Source organism: Carya illinoinensis, chromosome 9 (genome assembly GCF_018687715.1).
Source record: "Carya illinoinensis cultivar Pawnee chromosome 9, C.illinoinensisPawnee_v1, whole genome shotgun sequence".
NCBI lineage: Eukaryota > Viridiplantae > Streptophyta > Magnoliopsida > Fagales > Juglandaceae > Carya > Carya illinoinensis.
In genome coordinates this window covers 20,594,985-20,620,000 of record NC_056760.1, presented here as the reverse complement: position 1 = coordinate 20,620,000, position 25,016 = coordinate 20,594,985, and the positions used below count along the sequence as shown (strand labels likewise).

The 25,016-nt window shown below is 36.7% G+C and overlaps 1 protein-coding gene across 1 annotated transcript; it reads right to left on the bottom strand.

The window, feature by feature from the left end:
* Positions 1-5,470: 5,470 nt before the first annotated feature.
* LOC122276917 (probable serine/threonine-protein kinase At1g01540) lies at positions 5,471-16,870 on the bottom strand. The gene is made up of 3 exons (XM_043086808.1): positions 16,129-16,870; positions 15,685-16,017; positions 5,471-5,871 (listed from the first exon to the last, which is right to left on the bottom strand). The coding sequence occupies exons 1-3, from the start codon at positions 16,868-16,870 to the stop codon at positions 5,471-5,473; spliced, it is 1,476 nt and encodes a 491-aa protein (XP_042942742.1).
* Positions 16,871-25,016: the final 8,146 nt, after the last annotated feature.

Below are 25,016 nucleotides of genomic sequence, written 5' to 3'. Positions count from 1 at the left end.
ATAAACACTGAAAAATCCTCCTTGCAGCCGCAACTCGTCTTCAAAAGCTCAAGGGAACGATTCAACGCTTGTCTCCTGTCCGTTCTCGTGTATGATTCCAACGTACATGCAATAATTGGAATTCCCTCTCTAAAACAGATAATTTGAATCCCTCTAGCTATGTTTTTCTCTCCCAAAAAGTGTTCTCCAGTCAAAAGTCACGGCCCTAGAGTGAAATATTCCTTTTATATGGTGTGACGGCGGAAAACCTTAAATCTGTCAAAATACGATGTTCGCTCGAGCGGGGTGTCGAGCGCACATCGAGCGTTCGACTCTGCCTGATTTCGCTCGAGCATCCTATCGAGCGCACGTCGAGCGTTCGACTTTGCCTGATTTCGCTCGAGCGGCCAATGTCTCCATTTGAGCGATCTTTATTTTTCAGCAACCTGCTCGAGCTCCCTGTCGAGCGGCAGTCAAGTGTTTGAATCTGCCTGAATTCGCTCGAGCGGCCAAAAGTCTCCGCTCGAGCGAACTTGTAAAATCTGCAATATGAAATTTTGCAAGTCATCAATAATCAATACCCATAGGTGGAGAGAGAGATCTTCAATTAAATGAGAACTCACTTGAAACTTCATTTTCACTGTAATAAATCTCATTTCTGTTGTACATCAAGTTTTTCTCTCATTCATCCCTAAAAAATTTAGTAAGCTTCAAAAAAGAAGTATAGGAGAGTAACACAACATATGGGAGTATAGGAGAGAAACATGCAACATGGCAGTATCTTTTAATTCCAAATATTTGAAATACCATCAAATATAAAAGTGATGCTATTGTAAGCGAAATAACTAAAAGTGTTTATTACTTTTAACAGCGTAGATGAGTAAAAAGATAATCACACTCATAAATCAACCTCACAACAACATTTCATCCAGATGTGTCAGTATTGTTATATTGATTTTATAACAAGCTTAGTATATTCAAACATATTATGTACATGCAGCAGAGATGAATCACATTGTGAGAAGGAGGGGCAGAGGAATAGCTACTGGCCTCAGAGGGCGAGTTTTACTTGCAACATTACAACGACACCCACAATTTGAACACCAAGCATGGACTTTGAGAGATGAAGCTGCCATGGACAGTGATGACTCCACTCAAGGTCCAGATGATATACCTTCATCACTATTGCCTCCTTGTACTCCTGCAGAGGCGAATACAATAGTTGAGGGTAAGTATAAACTTTTCCACAGTTTTATTTCTCTATTCATTAACACCTTAGGATATGATTTATACATGGTGGTCTCACTTTTTGTGTTGCTGTGTTAGTACCAAACACGAGTAAAAATGGTAGGGTTGTAGTGAAGGGGACAGATTTTGAGAGAATGCGAAAATATGGCAAGATACCACTTGAGATAAAAGATGGCAAGATAGGGCCATCATGCAACAATAGAACAGTATACACTACGAGGGTGACCTGGATCGTCAAGCACTATGCAGAAATGAGACACATTAGCTGGAGTGTCGTGGATGAAAAGGAAAAAGAGGAACTTATTGAACGTGTTCGAGTATGGCTTTCCATCTATTTCTTGATATAATATGTTGGGATTTTGAATATGAGTATATAAATCTACATATATAATAAGAGTTGGAAATCAGTTTATTGCATGCTGTATGTGTGGAAAAATTAATGGGGACATGGGCGTAAACAGTTAACTCACATTCAAACGCTGTGCTGTAATGGTACAGGGCAGGGTATTATAATTGATTAAAAAAACTCAACTGAATGTGAGTATGAGATGTGAAATAAATCGATGATTTTTGCTTCAATGAGTTTTTTAAACATATTTGGTAATGTCGAAAACACTTTGAATTAAAGGCTGAGTGTTTTATACATGCTTTGTTGCATCAACAGCATATATCTGATGACATTTTCTGTGAATGTGACACTAAAGTTGGTAGACATCTACATCATGTTTTTTTGCATGAGTTATTTCAGTTAATCTTAGCAATGGAACATAGCTACCCAACTGCAGAAAATGACAGTACTAATGTGTTGCACTAGTACTGTTTTAGTTCAAAACAGTTGGGTTTCTATTACCAAAGACTTGGTAAATAGTGAGATGTTTTAAGATGGCCATAAATGGGTTTTTAACAATTTATGGCATTGATAGGCTGACTTTGTCTTGGATTGGACGAAGAAAAATCATCGTCGGACAGTCACAAGTCAGCTATCTCGTGCATATAACCCGTTTCATTACAAGCTACACCTCAAATACAAGACTTATGCATCACATGAGGAGGCACTAGCTCATGGAGGTGGGTTGGTAGAGAAGCCAGTTTGGGAGTGATTATGCAATCGGTGGGCGAGTGATGACTTCAAGGTAAGCATATGTGATTGTTTGTGGGAAATAGATTCACATTTTCTGCAATAAAAGAAGTGGCTGTTTATCATACGAAAATCTGGGTGTGACTAAAATCTATTTCCCACATCCACTTGGCTGTAGTATCTTAAAGTTTCACTTAAGGTGTTGGCAACTGATTCAATTATTGAAAATATCCTCATGATAATTTTCTGTTTTGTTGCAGAAAATGTCCAGCCAAAACAAGGAAAATAGGCGTAAACAAAAGGTCAACCACACAATCGGAAGGACTTTGTTTGTTGTACTAATGGAAAGGAAGGTATTGACACTTTAAGACATCCTAGATGTTGTGGTTGAATATATTAAACATAATTTGGAAACCCCAGCTAATGTGATTGGCATGCCTATATGTTCATGTAGAAGGACAAGAATCTTATTGATTTCTACAAAGATGTGCATTGGTCGAATAAAAAGGGGAGATTTATCACACCAACTATAGAAGAAAATTATGCGAGCACCAAATTATTTATCCATAAGGACATGCCATTCTTATTAATGTATTTTTAAGAGTTTGGTATATGGCTGATAAACACATAGTGTGTGCCTATGTGTTTAGTATTAGCACAAGATTAATGGGTACTCCATGTGACTATGCTGTTGGTTATGGTTGATGGTAATGGTTTCACCTGTTTTGGCCACAGAATCAGATGGTTCAATTGATGAATGCCAAAGAGCCTGAGGCTCAAACAGATGAAGCTTCAACAATGATATTTAGGGAGGTATTGGGACATAGGTCAGGGTATTCTAGAGGGATGGGCCACTCTGTTATGCCCGAATCAACTAAAGTGGCTGGAGTATCCAATGAGGAGTATGAAAGGCTTGCCGAAGAAAATGAAGCAAATAGGAAAAGTGCAAAGTATTACCAAAATCGACTTCAAGATATTGAAGGTGGTTTCGCTGTTATGAGGGAGCATATGCGGGATTATGAGCAACGTGTAAACATGCGAATGTCAGAAGTGGAGACAAATCAGTTTGAGTCTCGAATAGAGACTCAAGCTGCAGACCCAAAGTCATTTTTGTGCATGCCAGCAATTAGTTTTTATTTTTTTGTACTTTTGACCTACACCTTAGTACTAACTTTTGATGAAGGTGTGTTGGGGTGGCTGATTATGCAGTAATACTTTTGAAAAGTATTGACTATATTCTAAATATGTTGCTAGAAAGGGTCAAGGATCATGGGAGGTAAGGTGGTTTCAAATTATTGTCAATTATTATGCATGTTATACTTAAAGATGTTGTTGGGCAGAGGCCATCCATGAGAGATTCACTGACCCTTACATTTTCATAATTAAAGTGACATTTCCAGGACATTACTTTCCAAGGTTGTTTGATTTCATGCAAATCTTGTAATACAAAATCTGTTTGCAATATTAACAATGCCATAGAGTTACTTGGGGTTGTTGTTGGGAGGTTTAAGAACAATTAAGTGAAAATCCTGCTGCATGCTAATATAATTGAGTCATATAAATTAAACAAGTTGGTATTTAAAAACATGGAGGGTAATTCTAAATGCAGATTTGGGTTAAAGTTATACCCAACTACCCTGTGAAGACGTTTTTAGCCAAGTTAATGCTTTCAATTACATACTATTGTTATTGCAAAACACAGTTGTTATAGTGCTCTAGAGATATGGTGAAATATAGCTACTAATAATTAAGTTTAATCACTTATGTACTAACCATATAGTTGTTGTTAACTCAAATGATGACAGGGCTATTTTCATGGAAAAATACATGGATCAGATTCTTGCTTCCCTATGAAGGTGGTAGTGCTTGAGAGGTTGATCAGAGCAAAAGTGAAAAGTAAGGTTCCAAAATTTAAATCCATCAAATCCCATCAAAGAAGAGGCATCAAAATATATTTGAGGTCAACAAGTCCCTTCTAGGAGACACATGCATGCAAAATATGTATGACCGGGTAATGAAGGAAACAAGCTCCATTTTTTCCTGGTGATGGAGCAATCATTTTGTACACAATTTTAGGCTGCCCAGCACATTCAGTAAAAGAGCTTATTTGTACATCATGTCATGCCAGTTGGATGACAATGGCTAGTTATTTAAGAAGTTATTTTATGGACATCCTTCTTATGCATGATCATATTAAAAGTGACACTCATTTTTCTGCCTTCAATAGTGTATTTGGATGGACAGTAATTTCTCTTATTTGTTCTGCATTGAAACAGGTCAATATTTTGCCAAAATCAGGGAGATCGTTTGGATGTGCTACCGAAGACCCATAAAGAACTTTAAGTTTAAATTTTCCTCAAAATGGTGGGGGTATGTACATGTATATTGTATATAGTAGGACTGCTGGCATGTTGAAATAGCAAGTATGGATGAGAATGTTAATATCACTGCTATACTAAGTTATGGACAAATCTGAATGAAATGTTAAATTCTAGCTGAGATGTTTGACATACTGCTTATGGTATCTCTGTTAATGATATATATCATGACCGTTCCATCTACACATTTCTACAATTGTATGGTATATAATTTAGCTATATAGTCCATGAAAACAATCTCCAGTGTGTGTCTGATAACTCTGGAGTAAGCCTATATGTGCTGATATATATCATGTTTACACCAGATTCGAGTAAAATATATATATATACACATGCAAAACCAGCCCAGCAATAAATTTGATCAGGATATGTATATGATTGTGTGTGAAAATTAAGTTATATTGTGCAAGCCCAATGTGATAAAACTGAGAAGTATAGTTCCAGACGGGTCAAAGCTTCAATGTAGATGTTTATACATGCAACTCAATTTACGGCGCTTAATTTGTAATAATCCATCCAAATTTAACTCTGGGTGTCGATTTGGGAGAATCATGATCTCATCCAATCCCAGAAATTTAACAATTGACACTGGAAGTATTTAAATGATGGACCTAAATATTCATGAGCTTGAAATTTGCACCCAAATTTCATCAGGATATGCGAGATTAACTAGAAATTTTGGGAAAAAAATCATCGCTAGAAATTTTATACCTAGTAAACTGAATAATCTGGAATGGCAAGAAATTGACAAATTTTGCTGTGGCGACCAGTCGAATGCCGTAAGTTGTCAAGAATTGGGCTGCCGAAAACGAACCTCAATACCCCGGCGAGCATATTGCTGCAGAACATTTCTTGTCTCTAAAAGCGCGACAATAAATACAACGCCAAAAGTTTTAGGGTGCTTGAATCTTGAGAGGAAGCAGAATGCCGGCGAGATTTCAGTTGCCGATGAATTCTTAAGCGGGTCTGAAATCGCCGAAGAGACCCCCACTTGAGCGACAAGCAGATTTCTTGCAGGGAGTCCAGCAGACCTTATCGGCGAGAATTCGACCGGGGCAGACAACATTTTTAGTAGTACTATCGATAGCTTTATCGGTAGGTAGATTGACAGGAAGAGAAGGAATTCTTCGGTGGCTCCGTTGCGACGAAGGACAGGGCAGATGTCACGCTTGGATTCTGGCGTTTCGTCTGCGAGTTGAAAACTGTGGCTTAATGACTTTAGCCACGGTTTTGCATCTTGTTAAGGCGATTTTTGAGCGCTGTAAAAATTGTACTTTGTTGTAGTGTTTGCTTGATCGTCCGAGATTATTGCTTTCTTTATTTAATTATGTTTTCACTTTCCTAGTTTGGATTGGAAGTTTGTAATGTGATTTGATATTTAAAGAAATAATGAAAAGGAGGTAGGGGATGTTGCTCATTCAAAGTTCTTGAATTATTGTTGGTGTGATTCCAACGTTGCAGAGTGATTCTGCATTGGCCCAGCTCTTGAGTTCAATGAGAGATTGAACCTGGGGTCGGCATCACTTATCGTGGTTAGTTACATTATAGCCTTTTGTGGGCAGTTACATTGTAGTGTCTATTTATTTCCTGTAGATGAATGAAAGAGGTATCAATTTCTTCCAATGAATTACGCGTTAAGGAGGTCTTGGCACCTCGAATTACTAATAAATATTTACAATATTTTATAGGGAATATTCACAATCCTAACAATGGTATCCAAAGCCGCGTTCCTGCGAAGTGGCTAAAGAAACTAGGCAAGTATAGTTGGATGAGGCAATGGCAATTTTAAAGGGAGAGAACTTGTGCCTGTGAGAAGAACAAGAAAAACAGAAATGAGTGTTAGATGTCGTACATATTGAAAAAAAAATAGTGTATAAATAAAACATATGAACTTCAAAAGTGAACATAATTATATAAGATAAAGATTAGTTTACCTTAATATAAACAAATGAATCAACTTACGAAGAAATTTAGCTAAAATTTAGCTAATTTGATTAAAATACATCTACATCAAACTCAACACTTCTACATAATTTTAGCCATAAAAGAAATCTAGAAGGCTATATAATTTTTTGACCATAAAATATTCTTTCAACTTGTATCTCTATCTTTCCACTTCTATCTTTATGCCGTTGTCGGGGACAACTTGTCCTTTTCTGCTTGCAGGCCCGGCATGTTTTTTTTCTTTCCTTGTAAAATCATATAGTACCATGGAATATATAATTCTATTTTTTGACGGCAAATCATGTGATTTATATATGTAATTATTTATGTTTGCTCATTTCTGGCCAGTATGATATTTAATGGCATTTTGTTTCTGTTAGTCAAAGTGTTAATTACGAGAGTTTGATTGGTCAAGTTGGTCTTTAATAAATATTATAAAACTTGTCATATGTGCTTGTGATCCAATCTCTCGCTTCAAGCCTTTGCAGTACCTCTTGACGTACGTTTGGTTCTTCAACTTCAGTTTGCACCGACATTTTGCACTTTTTCCAGATCTTCATGCCCTTTTCTCGGTGCTGTCTCAACTGCAGATAAAAATAAATCTAACGTGCTATATATGGTAGTTTTTTATTTGTTTGTGCAGTTATTTTTTCAGGAAAGGTTATTTTTTCTTCATGATATTGTTGCACCTTTTTCGGTGCCATATATATCAAATGCAAATAAACATGACAAGCGGCTATATATAATTTGTTGCACCTAGCTTTTTAATTTGGTGCCACATGTAAGTTTTTCTGCAGATATTACATCAAATTAAAGATATATATATATATCTTTTCTTGTAGTGAGCTGATCTTCTGGCGCTTTGGGTATTGGTAGGATTGGAGTTCATCTTGAGGAAAGATTTCTGGTAAGAAGTAGGTTAAATAATCTAATGGGGTAGAGCAGTATGGGAGGAGATTAATGTTGTAATTGTCTACGTAGTAGAACTCGTAGGGATCAAGTAATGGATCGAAGTCTGGAAGAGTTGAATTGCCATCTAAAGCCATGAGGACTTCTGCTGCGATCTCCGGATCGTGCATTTGTTGGAAGCTGCTCATCATTTCTGGACTAGTCCAACAATTCTTAGTTTTTTCCGTGAGGGTGAGTGGTGGAAACAAGTACAGGTTAAGTGGGAAAAATTGTTTTTTCACCAATTTCTGTGGTGGCTCGTTGGTGGCATATAATTCATGATGAATAATAATTTAGCCACCAGATTTTTGTTTCATGGAAAGAGTTATCTTTTTGCCACGAAATACAACTGTGGCATTAAATGTCTTTCACCGTGGCAAATTCTGTTGCCAACCGTTCCATTGTGGTGACAAATAGAGCATTATGGGTGAACCAAGTAGTGGGTAAAAAGCTATTAGCCATGACACGTGTTGTCGCAATTTTCGTAGCATATATTTTATTGCTACTATGTACGTCTTCACAAGAGTTTGGTTTGGGTTGTATAATTTTTGTGGCAATTATACTTTACTATCTATGACTTCTGTCACAAAAACAAATTTCCCACTAGCTTCTATAATTGGAAATGAATATTTCCATACTGATGGAATCGTAGCAAAAAAGTGTTTTGCATGTATTGTGTTCGTGGCAAAAGAAATATTCATACCTCTTAAGTTGGTGATAATAGGCTTTATGTAATGCTCATTTGCAATTGCAATTTTGCATTTCCCACGAATCCATTTTGTATACCTACATGTTTTTGCCATGAAATGCATTTCTGGAAATAACTTTTTTGGCATAACCTTGTGGAAATAACCTGTTTTGTTACCAAACTGAACACAATTTAACTCACATATTATCACCAATTTTAACTAGTAGAAATAGTGATGTGTGGCTATTAAGAGTGTCTGGGAAATCCTTTAAAAGAAAAAAAAAAAAAAAAAAAGAGTACATGGGAACCATGTATAGATCATGATGTTTTGATTGTTTGATAAAAAGTCCCAAATAAATTCATGCCTCATGATCAATAGAACATATAAACCCTAAAACAAAATTATTAAACCACAACAAAATTGTAAACCCAAAAACAAAATTATTAAAACACAATAAACCTGAAATCATATTTATTAAACACTCCAAAATTAAAAAAATATAAACCCTAAATCAGTTTTCGAAATCTGTAAAAGCCCCTAAATCCCAAATATATAAATTCAAAAAAAAAAAAAAACCTAAATGGAATGAAGCAATTAGCAATGAATTGAAACATTGTACTGATTTGTGAAGTAAATGTAACATTTTGAAAATTAAAAATTATAGATCTATTCACATACCGATTAGCTCACTAAGAGAGAGGAGAATAATATATATAGCCTCAGGGACACCTAAAGTGGAGGAGAACGAGACGGTGTCAACGGCAAAGGGTTTCTGAGTTGTGAGTGAGGGGCTTGGTGTGAGAGAAGGATGTAGGGGTTGGGAGAGAGGAAGGCAGCGCAAAGATGAAAGATAGTGTGTAGCGAGAGAGAGAGAGGGGAGGGAAGAGAAGAGAAAATCACGTATCTCCTTTTCATTCCTACGGCCAAAATGCTGCTGTTTAGGTAGCCTATGCCCACAGGTTTTAATTTTTGACTGAAGTGTTAATTAAAATGCCATTTAGCTCTTCCAATAAAACACCACCCACGTAATGCATTGGAGACCACCGTATTTATTGCTTTTGAACTCAAAATATGACAAAAACTAATTGCGTACAAGATTTGGCTTCATTTCACTTAGATTTTGTTTTAGTGGCCAATCTATTTTTACGAGAATGACACTTAACTTTTATGACAATTAAAATATATTAGTAAGTATTGATTTATAATTAGATTATTGTAGTAAATTGCAAAGGATTTGATTTAAACATTTTGCTACTTATTTTAATAGATTTAGATCAAATATAACTACTCACTAAGTTATAATACGAAAATAAGATATATTAAGAATATTTAAATAATATTATTATTAGTTCTATATAAAAAACTCAAAATTGTTAAATTCTTTTCTACAATATACAATATTATTATAAAGTTAAACTAATTGTCACATTTTCTATCTATACACTGTGTTTTTTAGATATGCATTTGAATTTTAAGATATATACACTGTGTTTTTTATCTATACACGGTCTGCGTGAATTATAGGCTTGTGATGATAAAAGGAGGGGCAAAATGAAAAATGGAAATGTAGATGTTTTTGCCACGAGTAACATTCGTGAGAACTACTTATTTAGTAGTGGGTAAAAGCATATAAGCCACGTTGATGAGGGTACAAATTAAATAATTTTTTGCAGAGACTTTATTCCATGATAAAAAGACAGTTTAACTCGTCACAAAAACTATTTTCCCACTAAAGGTTCATATGTTGCCCATATTTATTATTCAGGAAACAAGTTGATCACAAATACTACGGATGTGATATAAACAGTAGAATAATTATTCCTCCTCAAAGGAACAAAACTGCCTTGCAGAAATGAAGCGAGCAGAGTTAACTGGAAAAGAGATAAAGAAGACAGGAAGAGAAGAGGTATTTTCGACCCATTTGTATGCATGAAAATGATGAAGTAGTAGAGCTACAAAAGCAGTTAATGAAGTTCAAAAATATCAAACTGAGAATCCATGCGTGAGGGAAAGAGAGAGTGCAATAAGAAAGACATGTTTCAAAATGATATCCAGAGCAAAAGAAGACATGATGAGAGAGAGAGAGAGAGAGAGAGAGAGAGAGAGAGAGAGAGAGAGAGAGAGAGAGAGAGAGAGAGAGAGAGAGAGAGCTTAGAATTAGATGGTGTCTTGTGCTGTTGTTTGTTAGAGTACTAGCAACCCTTCTCAGACTATACAAACTAACACACACACTAGTACTGCTGAGTACTTACTGCTGTTGCCAACCCGCTATATGTAAAACGAGAGAGAGAGAGAGAGAGAGAGAGAGAGAGAGAGAGAGAGAGAGAGAGAGAGAGGTAAAAGTTGTGCATAAAATGTGGGAGTAATCCATGTTTAACAACTTTAAAGCCTACTTTGGCGGGAATAGTTAGTGAGTGAATAACCTCCATTTCTTATTCCCCACGACAAGATCATATTGATGTTTTATCCTGATCATACTAGTTATGCTATATCTGCCAACGGCCTTCAAACAATCAGGTTTTAGCCTCATCATGCATGCATGCATGGCATTGGTTTATCAAAGCATTATATGCAGGAGGAAATACACGTAATCAAAAAATAAGCGAGTGGCATGTTTCTACTCTTTTCCAAAGGGTGCTGCAGCTAGGGGGCCGAGAATGGCGCCCCAAATGTACTGATTGGTTTTTTGTTTATAAATTATTTTCAAAAGCATTAATTTATGTGTGTGTTTTATTTAATATCTTAAAAAAAACACATAAATGCTGAAGAAAAAAAGAAACCAAAAACCAATAATATTTATGCACCTATCAATTAAGGAAGGCACAGCGACTTAATTCCATTTTGCCTCTTAATTTGAAAAATTTAATTTGAGGCATGAAGAAGAGTAAGGATATATGGATTGATGAAATAAACACGTACGGATTTTAGGTTGTCCATTTTTTTTTTTAATTTCAATATCTTTGATCTGATATAAATAAGTTGAAGAAGGTTAGTAGCGCAATGCATGGATATATGGATGAAATAAATATGAGTTTAGGTTAACATATTATATATATATATATTATTGAAGGCATGCATGCAGAATTCATATCCCAATAATCGTTGGCACTACAACACAATTGGTCTTTTGTGACAGAAGAAAACGTCACAAAAAAGGACCAAAATGTCATTAAAGACATTTGGTGACTGTTCGAAACGTCACCTAATGTGTCATAGAAAATAATTGATGACAGTTTACTATTCAACCGTCACAAAAAATATTTTTAGTGATGATTGAAGGTCTTCCGTTTGATGTCACGTTCGAACGTGAGATTTTTTGTGACATTTAAAATCTGTCACAAAATGTAATGTTCGAACAACAGAACGTTCGAACGTTAACCTGACTGATTGACATTCGAATGAGAAAATTTGACGTTCGTTGGTTATAGTTCGAATGTATCATATTTACGTTGAAATGTCAAACAAAATATTCGAACATAAATCGTTTAAACATTCGAACGTTGTGTTCGTTTTGAGGGTGAATATGTTCGAACGTTGGGTCGTACATTCAAACGTTATTTCTTAATTTTGTGTAATTACATTCGAACTTTAGTTCTAATGTGAACCAACATTCGAATGTTTGTTTTATACATTCAACCATATAGATCAAAAATACTATTTTCATAAAATTAAAAAATATACAAATTGTATCATTATATTCACCATCAAATTAACAACTAACAATGTTTTATATAGTTGCAAAATTAGATATTAAAAATTCTATACAATGAGAAAACTGAATTGATTTCATTTCTTCTTCTTTCCTCGCCCACTGCGATTCTACTATAGTGACATAACACGCCCTATTTGGACTCTCATCTCCCTCTGCACTTGTTCTTAAATTTCACTGCACATTCTTTCCTCCTGGTCTCTATGTTGCTCCTGCAAACGCATCTCTAAATCAGACTGTTACTCCAAGAGAAACTCCAACTCTTATTGTCTTGATCTCATATACTCATTTGATGAAAAAAACATGCTGCAAAATAAGTAACATTTTAAAAGAAATACAAATAAAAATTAAATTAATGACATGTTGCATAATTTAATAAATTATTCCCAACATATTCAATAAAAATTCACAAATTTATTCAAAATGATATCTTATATTTCCACAATATATAAACATATTCACAAATAAATTTACAATATTTTACATATTCCCAACAATTTTAATAAATACTGTAATACACAAATTCACAATATATAAACATATTCCCCATAGACTAAACTAATTCACAAATCACATATACATATGCACAATAATAACTAATTCACAAATACCAAAACATAGTCACAAAAAAATAACCATAACATATGCTTCAAATTCACTTACATAATTGTAAAACATATTCATTTTAATTTATAAATATACACAAATATTTATATTTATATTTTAAGAATAAGAATATACACAACACAATTTTTCATTTTAATTCATCATATTACATAATCAATATCACAAAGATTTGTTTCTAATTCATCAACATAAACAATTCAATTCTTTCTAATTCATCAATAATATCCAATTCAAAACATATTCACAATATATACAATCAAAATTCACTACTCAACTCACAATATTATACCCATATCTAATCCTTCAAAATTCACAATCAACTCACATTATACACATCAAAATATTCATCATTATCCACAACAAAAGCACAACAAAATATATAAACATATTAATAAAGTTTAGAAATATACCTATCACTCACAATATCCTCTTACAAATCACAAGTTTTGAAAAAGTCACAACAACCAATCATTCAAAAAAATCACAACACTAGTTAGTTAAAGACATATATATAAAAAAACACAAAATAAATATTATAAAATTGCAAAACATTTAAAGGAAAAAAGAGTTTTTCATTACCAAAATCAATGGAGAGAGCAAAAATATTAATCCTCTCACTCTACTCTCTCTCTCTAACCCTCTCTCACTCTCTCTTTCACGCATGGGAGAGGCAGAAGAAATGATTCTGCTTCCTCCCATGCGTTTATTCATTAAAACCACTCTGATTTGATATGAAGTTCGAACGTTTAAAAAGTAACGTTCGAACGTTTAAAAAGTAATGTTCGAATGTTAAATTTTAACTTTCGAACGTTATTTAAAAATAAGTGAAAAATTTCCTGCATTTTTTCAACTTCAAATATATATGCATATACGTTCGAACGTTTAAAAAGTAACATTTGATTGTTAAATTTTAACGTTCAAACGTTATTTAAAAATGAGTGAAAAATTTTCCGCATGATATGATGTTCGAACGTATATGCATATACGTTCGAATATTTAAAAAGTAATATTCGAATGGTAAATTTTAATGTTCGAACGTTATTTAAAAATGAGTGAAAAATTTTCCGTTCGAACGTATATGAAAGAAATATATTCTATTATTATAAATAATATATAATAATATATATAATATATTAGCTATATATAATATTAACTATATACTATAATATATACTATATATATTAACTATATAATATAGTATATATTATAGATTATATGTAATGACTATATATATAATATATAATGAGTATATATATACTATATATATTATATAATATATACTAGACTATATATATAATATATATTATATACTTAACTAGTATATAATATAGTGTATTATATATCATATATATAGTATATAATATACTGCAGTTAGCTTATCCAATTTTAATATTAAATTATTGCGCTTCAAATTTCAATCTCTTTAAATTTATAATAATTGTTCACAAAAGATGTATTATTTTATTTAAAAACTGCATAAAATTTAAATTATAGTCATATTTACCAAATACTCTATCTAACGTTCAAACATATGTGAAAGAAATGTACTTTATTATTATAAATAATATATATAGTATATTAACTATATACTATAATATATACTGTATATATTAACTATATAATATATTATATATTATATTATATATTTTTCCATATAATAGATAAGCCATCCATTTCATTTGAGATCAATTTAGTGATATTGGGTTGTTCCATTTTATCAAAATTTTGTTGAAAGTTCAAGTCGGAGATGAATTTGGTTTGCCTCACCAATTTGTCACCCTAGCAATCTGGCTCCAAAATATATAATATGTAGTTATGTACCTTTAATTGGGTAACTACATAAGAACTCTAGGCATGTTCTTTTAATTTGTTCACTTCTCTCCTTACACATGACATTGATATATTTAGATCAGGCTGGAATCACTTCTGCTCCTCTTCAAATTAAATAACAAATTAATTACCTGCACACACACTAAAGATTAATGAAGATATTTAACCCCCTTCAAATACTGTTAAAATGATATAAATTCCATGATTGTACTCGTATGAACATTAAATCCCACATTGATCAACAGAAAACGACAAGGTAGTTGAGTCGGGCTTAAAGATGCATGCAGTACATGATTTCATAAGGAACATATATAAAAGGTTAGAAGCTAAGATTGTTCAAGATTAACGTCCAACCATGTTGCAGGGTATCTTCAAGATGATCGAGACCCAGTTTTGGAACGAGAATTGATTCCCTTGTAGAGAAATTGCATGTAATTAAGGAAATGTAGGCATACAGCTAGCATGAGCTTCCAAAGAAAGCCCAAGCTGGTTGCTGATCTTATGAGTACAAACAGATGGTTTCCATCTAATGCCATTTCGTAAACAAAATTCTTTAATTTGGGTGTGTGCTAAATAATTGAAAAGGCTCTTTTCGTTAGGAATGACAATATTGACAAGATTATGTGGGTTCCTCAAACCAATGGATTGATCTTCGGTATAGTGAGTGAGAACAATAATACTGAGCGACAAACTGCCAATGTGGTGCGATACATGCCATCATCTTCTGAGGAAAGTCTGTACGAGCATCAAGAGACATTACTAATTTCTCATGTCCTATGCTTGAAAGGATAGTCAAACCAAAGCCATAAAATTAAAGAACCAACAAGAAAACATACATCTTTCATTTAGGTCGTTGGAGCTTGGGAACAAATACAGTGAAACTATCGTAACTATTTGTATAGATAATATTATTGTTTGAGTTGCTGTCATTAATTTGCTTATCAGAATGATTATTTTAGTCTTGCTAATTATAAGTTCGACAGTCCATTTTGCCTTTTAAGGATTGCATTTGCACCAGCTCTTGCTTAACATTGGTTATGGTGATTATATATAAAGATATATGCTCATAAAGCCATCTCAGTATGTGCTTTGAAATAACGGGATTTCTAAGCTTTAGAGCGTACAATAACCAACGAACTTCTGCATAACCAAATCACCTAGCTCGACCAAGTGTCTTTCATATGTTTTGAACTTTACAAATGTCTTCACATAATTGGAACCTTCAGTTTCATTGTATGTGCTTGTGTCCCTTACCTCTATCTACATATGATCTATTCTGGACAGGAGAGTCCAAAACATCCCAGGATTCATAGGCTCTAGTTATAATATCAGAAATCTGATCCAACTGCAGATGATGATGACTGCCTGACTGATCTGTGCACATTAAACCTAGGCCTATTACCTTTTCAGCTTGGTCAAATATGCGTTCTGTCATTTTAATTTTCTCATCAATCACCTTCCTCAAATTTCTAGGATAATGCATTCTGACATGATCAATAAATCCATTCTCACCACTCTGGAACTCATGATCACTTGGTATCTTGTTCACTAATATCTCCAGTAGGAATAATCCGAACTCGTAAATCTCTGAAACCAAATTAGAAATCCAGTTAACTTAAAAACAGAACAAACATAAGAAAAAGGTTAGATAGAAACAAATCGTAAGATTTGGTGCTACTTCTGGATAAGTTCACTTACTCCTTGAACTACTGCTTTGATCTCCAAGCTTAAACCTTGAAATCAGTGGCTCTAGGTCATCAGATAACAAAACACTGCTTGTCCTGAGATCATACCCAACTTCAGGCCATTCTTCCTGCAGATAGCACATGCCATTCACTACTCCCATCAATATTTTTAGCCTTTGATTCCGTGGGGGAGCTGACTCTGATATCCATATCTCGACATTCTTGCCCTCCATCCATTCTGTGACAATAGCCCTCATTCTTCTGCTATTGCACCAACCCAAAACCTGTACTATGTTCTTGTGGCATAATTGAGTAACAACTTTGCATTCTTCAATAAATCTCCGTCGGTTTTCCCTTGACATGCCATCCCAGTAGATCTCAATCCTCACTTCAGTACCGTCTCTCAGAACTCCTCTGTAGATATCAACACCCTCGCTCTTTCCCACCAAATTCTTCCTGGAAAACCCCCCAGTTGCTGCCTTAAGCACTGGCGGTGTGAACTTGTTCTTTCTACGAAACATTCTGGGTAGAAAATCAGGTCTTCGGAGACACAGACACCCAAAGCAACCAACTGTCACAATCACTAAGATAGGAAAACAAACCAATAAGAATACAGCCTTCATAGTAAACTTCTTTCGGTCTGGAAGGAGGCCCGAATGAAGAAAACTCGAAGCATTAAACCGTTTAAGGAACTCGGTGTCAGACATTTTACTTTCAGAAAACGTCAATATTTTAAACTGATTTGGTTTGGACATGAAACGAAAAGAATCTTTAAAATGATTTAAAACATAATAACAATTTTCTAAACGCCGTTTAAATTTTTTAGTTTGTCGTAAATTTGTGAAGTAAAATATTTTTACACCATTTAATAATTGATAGTTAGACAAGCAATGCTTACAAAGCATTGCAACATCTTGGTATCACTGGCATCACCAGACGAGTGGTAGATAATTATATTAAAAATAATAAAAAAACCGATTGAACCGAACCAAATCCAACCAGTGGTAGATAATTATGTAAGCCCCACCAACTTGCAAATTTCTATTTTATTGATAATACCTCCAAAATTTATTTTACCGTTTACAAATTAATAGACTTAATTTGATTATAATTATAAAAAGTTAAAGGAAAAATCTAGTTGCAAGCACAATTACATACTAATATGTGCATCAATCTAATGTGATTAGTTAAAAGGTAGATTTTATTGAAAACAGTGTTAATTTAAATTTTAAATATGAAGAAATTAGTATTGATATGCAGATTAGTATGCGACTTTGCTTGTACGTAGCAAAATTCAAACCTAAAAGTATGTACCAACATATTTTTCTTGTTGCCAATTAATTAATGTGGAATATTTTAGATCAAATGTGTATACAATGTGTAAATAAGCAAACTTGTAAAAATATTTTTCCACAATGAAGTAATAGATTTTCAAACTAGTTCATCTCATTTTTGTGATGAACTGTGTTGAGGGAAAAATGAGCGTGTTGGCATATTCTTGTGAAAACCTGTGTAAAATAGTGTTGTAACAAGTGTTGTTGCGGAAGGATTGAAGTGGGCTTGTAGTGTGCTCATTATTGGTCAAAAGAAGCGACTTCGCTCGACCCTCGCTCGACAGAGCGCTCGAGCGAACTCAGGCAGATTCAACCGCTCGACCCTCGCTCGACATACGGCTCGAGCGAACTCAGGCAGATTCAACCGCTCGACCCTCGCTCGACATACGGCTCGAGCGAACTCAGGCAGATTCAACCGCTCGACCCTCGCTCGACACTGAGCTCAAGCGAACCCAGGCAGAGTGTGTCGCTCGACCCTCGCTCGACACTGAGCTCGAGCGAACTCAGGCAGAGTCGACCGCTCGATACTCGCTCGACATGGCGCTCGAGCGAACTCAGGTAGATTTCGGCGCTCGACCTTCGCTCGACCCTTCGCTCGAGCCAATGTTCCAGATCACTTACAATGTAGGGTTTTGAACGCCTCATTTGATGGGAACTATAAATAGAACATGTTAGCTTCTGTTCTAGGGGTGGAGAATCAGAGCAAAAACCCTAAGGGCCTCCAAGAACTTCTTAGAGCAACTTCTCCCCCATTTGGTTGATTCTCTCTTGGAAAAATATTACTCCATCATAACACATTCAAAATCAACTCTTATTTGAGTCCATTGAAGTGGACATTGCTGTTGGCCGGAAGAGTCCGGAGCTGCCGTTGATGCAGAGATCGAGAGGTTCTCGTGGGAAGCTATAGGAAGGTCGGAGTTCCGACACTACATGCGTGTAGAGATCGAGTGGGTCACTCGTGGTGTTGCAAGCCAAGTTTAGCTACTACAAAGGTTTTGTGAGTGTTCTAAATTGGTTGTAACAAACTAAAGTTTCTATAGTGGATTTGAGGTGGTGTCTTACACCCGGAGTGGTTTTAGATTTTGAAGAGGTTCTTCAAATGAGTTTCCACTCCGTGAACAAAATCATGTGTTGATTATTTGTGTTATTTGTTTCATTTATTATCTGCTTGTTTGATTAATTTTCAAAAGGCCATAAAAATTAGATTACACCTATTCACCCCCCCTCTAGGTGTAGTGTTGTGTAGAACCACTGCTTTTTCAATTGGTATCAGAGCGGGTTCACTCCGCTAGGATTTAGTTCCTGAGTGTGATCCTGCTGTAGTGGTTTATATGGATAGGTCTCAATCACTCACATCTCCACCATTTTTTGATGGAAGTAACTATGCGTATTGGAAGGTTCGAATGAGAGCTTTCCTTAAGTCTGTGGATGAACGAGTGTGGACCTCTGTAACAAAGGGATGGAAACAACCGGTTGTATTCATTGAGGGAGTCGAAACCCCCAAGGGTGTGGAAAATTACTCTAGGGATGAAGTCAACGAGTGTAGTTGGAATAGCAAAGGCCTAAATGCGATATTCATGGCCGTGTCCCAGGAGGAGTTCAAAAGAATCTCCATGTGTGAAAATTGCAAAGAGGCATGGGACATTCTTGAGGTTACCCATGAAGGTACCAAGGCTGTAAAAAATTCTAAACTTCAAATGCTGACCACCAACTTTGAAGAACTTAGGATGAAGGATGATGAAACTTTTGATGTCTTCTATAGCAAACTTAATGATATTGTCAATTCTCGTTTTAATTTAGGGGATAGAATTCCTGAGGACAGAATTGTGAGAAAAGTCCTTAGATCTCTTCCTGAGAGGTTTCGTCCCAAAGTCACTGCTATAGAAGAAAGCAAAGACTTGGACAACATGAGAGTTGAAGAGTTGGTGGGTTCCTTACAAACCTATGAACATACTCTTCCTATGGATAAGAAAAACAAGTCCATAGCCCTCAAAGCTATTAGAGAAGAGTCTGGTGAATCTTCTGACGAACTTGCCATGAGTGACAAGGAGATAGCATTTTATGCTAAAAAATTCAGGAAGATGTTTGCCCAGAAAAACCCAAGACAAGAAAAGAGAAGGTTCAAGGGTATCAATGGAGGTTCTAGTTCAGAAAACCGAGAAGGGAGGTATAAGAGAGAAACTAGAGCTGTCAATGACAATATTCAGTGCCATGAATGTCATGGTTTTGGTCACATTCGACTTGAGTGTGCAAATTACAAAAGGGCCAAAGAGAAAGCGAATGCTGCTTCCTTGACTGATAGTGAGTCTGAGTCAAGTGACTCACAAGAGAGTTCTCCCAGGAAGAAAAATTTCAACTACATGGCTTTCACTTCCTCTGTTGCAGGAAAAAGTCATAACAGTGAATCTGTGGTTGAAATTGAGAGTGTTTCTGAAAATGAATCCGGGGATGAAGATGACTTGCAGGAAATCTATGAGAAGTTGTACAAGGAATGTGTGAAATTGAGGAAACTCAATAAAGCACATATTGAGGAAATAGATTTATGCAAAAGAGAAAATGAAGGGCTTCAGAGCAAACTGAGAGAAGCCATTGGTCTAACAGATGAGTTGGAAAAGAGAAATGTGACTTTGGAAGATAAAGTGACAACTCATGAAAATGAGCTAACTTTGTTAAATACTAAGTTGCAAAAATTCTCCATTGGGACAAACCAGCTTGACAAAATCCTAGGTTTAGGAAAGTCATCTAGTGATAAAAGTGGTTTAGGCTATTTTGAAGAGAATCCTGATGCTCCTTCAAGCTCAAAAGCTTTCGGTAAAAATGTGAGAACCACAGTGTTTGTTCCTGAAATTACTGAGAAAAAGAAGGCTCATCCATCTGAAAAGGGCAAGAAGCCTGTGCAAGTGCAAAAGTCTGTTCCTCCTCCCAAAAGACAAGGAGCTCGCAACATGAGCCCCATATGTCATCATTGTGGGAAGCTAGGCCATATTAGACCAAACTGTTTTAAATTAATGAGTCATTTTGTGCATGCTCCTGCATTTGTTAATAGTAGAACTGCTTATCCTTCTGGAAGGGGTAAGAATTACATGAATGACTCTAAGAATGTCTCAACCTTCTTGAGACAAAGACCTCACAAAGCAAGCCCCGTGTGTCATCATTGTGGTAAGATTGGTCACATCCGACCAAACTGTTTTGAGCTTAAGAGGCACACCAAGAAAATTGAAAAGCCTTTCTCAAAGAAATGGATACCAAGGTGGATCATCCAAAAGGGAAAGACGCGAGCCACACATGGTTTTGGTGCTGTAGACTGACAGGCATGCATTACATACATTACATGCATTTTTGTTTTATTTTGTTGTTGGTTATTTTTCTTGTTTGTTGTTGTCTAGTTTATTTATCGTTGTTTGCTGCCCCTACATGCACTTCATGATTGGGCTATATGATAGTGGGGTTGTTAATTCTAAAATCTAAGTGCATGTGTCTTTTGAGATTTGTATCATATTTCTATATTTTACAAAGATTTGGAACATGAGTATCTCGTGTAATCTGTGACTGGCATCACACACTTCACTCCAAACTCGGTCAATTGACATTTCACCACTTGTGAGTTTATTGGGGAGGCAATCAAAAGTGGTAGGAAGCTCTATCTTCATACAGAATTGACCACGGGCTAGATGACCTCATCATGGTTCATTTGTGCAAAAATATGTATCTCAAAAGGAAAAGAAAAAGTGAAGTTGAAATAAAAAAAAAAAAAAAAAAAAAAAAAAGGGGAAAAGAAAAGGGAGGGTGAAAAACAGAATAAGTTCTCTGTTTTCTTGAACATACTGAGACAAGTATTTAAATAGAAAGATTCAGGTCCTAGCAGCATTAGGTTTGACTTTCTGTGTCTTGAATGAGCTTCCCAAGCACCTATGGTTTCATGTTCAGCCCAACCCCACTCACGCCTTACGGTTGACATTTCTTGATTGAGCAAGGACCGTTTTAAACACGCACGTCTATATTACTTGTGATACTTTGTTTTAAACTGCGTGTTGTATGGGAATATGATGCTTCTCTACATTTGATATGTACTCTTGGTGTGAAAATTGACATTCCCAGTATTTGTCTAAGTCATGTGAGTGTTGTGTGCCTCAAAACTGGGCAAAATGTGTTTTTCTGGAGGTCTCGCTCGACACTCGCTCGACCCCGCTCGAGCGAAAACCGCTCGACAGCCGCTCGAGGGTTTTAAGTTCGCTCGAGCGAACGCCTGGTATAAAAACCCAGCGCCGCTCGAGCCGCTCGAGCACAGTGGCCTCTTTCTCCCTCTCGTGCGATTTTCTTCCTCCTTTTCTCAAATTTCTTCGTTTAAACAAGTGTTTTCCTCCCGAAATCATCCTCAAACCAAGGTAAATCCTTTTCTCTCTTGTATTTTCGTGATTTGATGCTTTTATTTTAGGGTTTTCCGTGTGTTGTTATGCATTTGGGTTTCGGATTGGGTGTTTGAGAGTCTTTCTTCGATTGTTTTTCTTTTATCTTGTTTTATTGAGGCTATTGTATAGCCATTGTTGGGATTGGTTGTATTTAGGAGGTTTTTGAAACTCCCATGGGTCTATACCCGAGTTTCTCACTTGGATGCACTCCAAGTGTTCGATAAAATGTCTCAATGAAGTGTGTTTTTGGTTTTTCATCATGCATTGGCATAGCATTGCTCCCATATCTATTTCATGTCTATCCTAGGTTTGAGACATCGTTTAACTAGGATTGCATTATGTTTTGAAGGTGTTTTGGTTTAGAATTGGCATTGGTTTGCACATGGGTCATGCATGAGGTTTGGCATCGTTTAACATGAGTCATGCACATGGGTTGGCATTAGCTTGTAAATGGCTTGAGTTGTCATTGCACATGTGTCATGAATGTGGTTGGCATTAGCATGCATGTTGGTCTTTCACATGAGTAGGCATTAGCATGCATATGGCACACTTTGACCTAGGCATTTGTTATTGTTTTGAAAAATGAGGAGTGACATCGGGCATGCACCGAGTCTTGCATTGTTAGTTGGCATTGTTGCGTCAGCATGCATGCATTCATCACATCTTTGCATTGCCTTAGCCTTGTCTAACGTCGTTGACTCTGTCTACAGCTGAAACCATGTCTCGACGTGTTCGTCCTCGCCAAAACCCCCCTGCACCCGCTCAAGCCCAATTCCATAGTGCTCGAGCCCAAGAGTTATATTCTCAGAACTTCTCGCATCGTACTCCCATAGTCGAGCGTGAAGTGACATTAGGTGAGCTTACCGAGACTATAATTCCCCGTATTTTTGAGTCTCGTCAGTGGCAAGCATTGACCACTGGTCATCCCACTCCTTCTGTGGAGTTGGTTAGGGAGTTTTACTCCAATATTCATGACATATCTGTTGATGACTCATTTGAAGTCAGTCTCAGGAATGTTGTTTTCCGAGTCACTCCGGGCATGATAGCGACTCTGCTAAATGCCCCTCGTGAGCTCTATCCTAGGTTTCCCTACTCACGGACATCTCCTCCAAGTCCACAAGTCATTGCTACTTGTCTTTGTGGCCAACCTAGTAGTTGGGAAGGGACAACCCCTATTTCAACTGCTCGTTTTACCCCCGATCACCTCATTCTTAGTAGGATTGTTCTTACGAACTTAGATCCTACTGGTCATAATAGTGATGTGGGTCTTGACCGTGCCCGTCTGCTGTATGCCTTGATCAATGGTGTCTCCATTGATCTAGGAAGTCTTTTGTGTCGGGTTATTGTTGAGGCGTATCGGTCCTCCAAAACACGGACTGGTTTGCCCTTACCGTGTTTGATCACCCGAATAGCTCTCTCCCAATCTGTTGCTTTCCATCCTCAGGAGCCTAGGATTGCTCTTAAGGCTCCTATTGGTCGTAGGACGGTTCAGCTGAGTCGTGCTCACACAACTCCACAGCCTATCCGTGTTGAGCACCCTCCCGCTCCCTCCTCTCAGCCTTCGAGCTCTCGACCATTTAGTTCTCAGCCGTCTACCTCGGCCCCATCCAGCTCTCAGCCATCTTCCTCAGCCCCCGGTTCGTCGGAGCCCGGTCTTCAGCAGGTACTTGAGTATCTAGCTCGCCTTGACGCCCGGTTCGACCGTCTTGAGGTGAAAGTTGACAACCTGCAACAACTTGTGACTCAACGCTTCAATGACATCGAGAGGCAGCTCAATGAGGATGATGAGGATGTCGATGGTGATGATTGAGACCCTTGGCTTCTTGTGACAAAAAGGGGGAGATTGATTGTTGAGGGGGAGATATTGTTGAGGGGGAGTAGTACAGTATTAACTCAGGGGGAGTGTTACTTGTACTAACACATTTTTTTTTTGTTTTGGGGGAACAGCAGCTTTTGGTTATTTCTGTTGACTTATATTTCTTGTTAGCTGCTGATTGTTTGACAAATGTTTCTTGAACTCCTGATTTGTTGCTTAATAAAGTATTTCTTTTCTAATTATGATTTGAGAATTGCAAATACGTTTTTGTGCATATGTGAATGGGTATGTTTAACCGTTTGCTAAGCGTGTGCAGAAAATTTTCAACATGTTCAAGAATATGGATCTAATTGGGTGTGCTAGGATTAGATCATATGTATAGGTTAGAGGTTTTGTCACAGAAATGCCAAAGGGGGAGATTGTTGAGGGAAAAATGAGCGTGTTGGCATATTCTTGTGAAAACCTGTGTAAAATAGTGTTGTAACAAGTGTTGTTGCGGAAGGATTGAAGTGGGCTTGTAGTGTGCTCATTATTGGTCAAAAGAAGCGACTTCGCTCGACCCTCGCTCGACAGAGCGCTCGAGCGAACTCAGGCAGATTCAACCGTTCGACCCTCGCTCGACATACGGCTCGAGCGAACTCAGGCAGATTCAACCGCTCGACCCTCGCTCGACACTGAGCTCAAGCGAACCCAGGCAGAGTGTGTCGCTCGACCCTCGCTCGACACTGAGCTCGAGCGAACTCAGGCAGAGTCGACCGCTCGATACTCGCTCGACATGGCGCTCGAGCGAACTCAGGTAGATTTCGGCGCTCGACCTTCGCTCGACCCTTCGCTCGAGCCAATGTTCCAGATCACTTACAATGTAGGGTTTTGAACGCCTCATTTGATGGGAACTATAAATAGAACATGTTAGCTTCTGTTCTAGGGGTGGAGAATCAGAGCAAAAACCCTAAGGGCCTCCAAGAACTTCTTAGAGCAACTTCTCCCCCATTTGGTTGATTCTCTCTTGGAAAAATATTACTCCATCATAACACATTCAAAATCAACTCTTATTTGAGTCCATTGAAGTGGACATTGCTGTTGGCCGGAAGAGTCCGGAGCTGCCGTTGATGCAGAGATCGAGAGGTTCTCGTGGGAAGCTATAGGAAGGTCGGAGTTCCGACACTACATGCGTGTAGAGATCGAGTGGGTCACTCGTGGTGTTGCAAGCCAAGTTTAGCTACTACAAAGGTTTTGTGAGTGTTCTAAATTGGTTGTAACAAACTAAAGTTTCTATAGTGGATTTGAGGTGGTGTCTTACACCCGGAGTGGTTTTAGATTTTGAAGAGGTTCTTCAAATGAG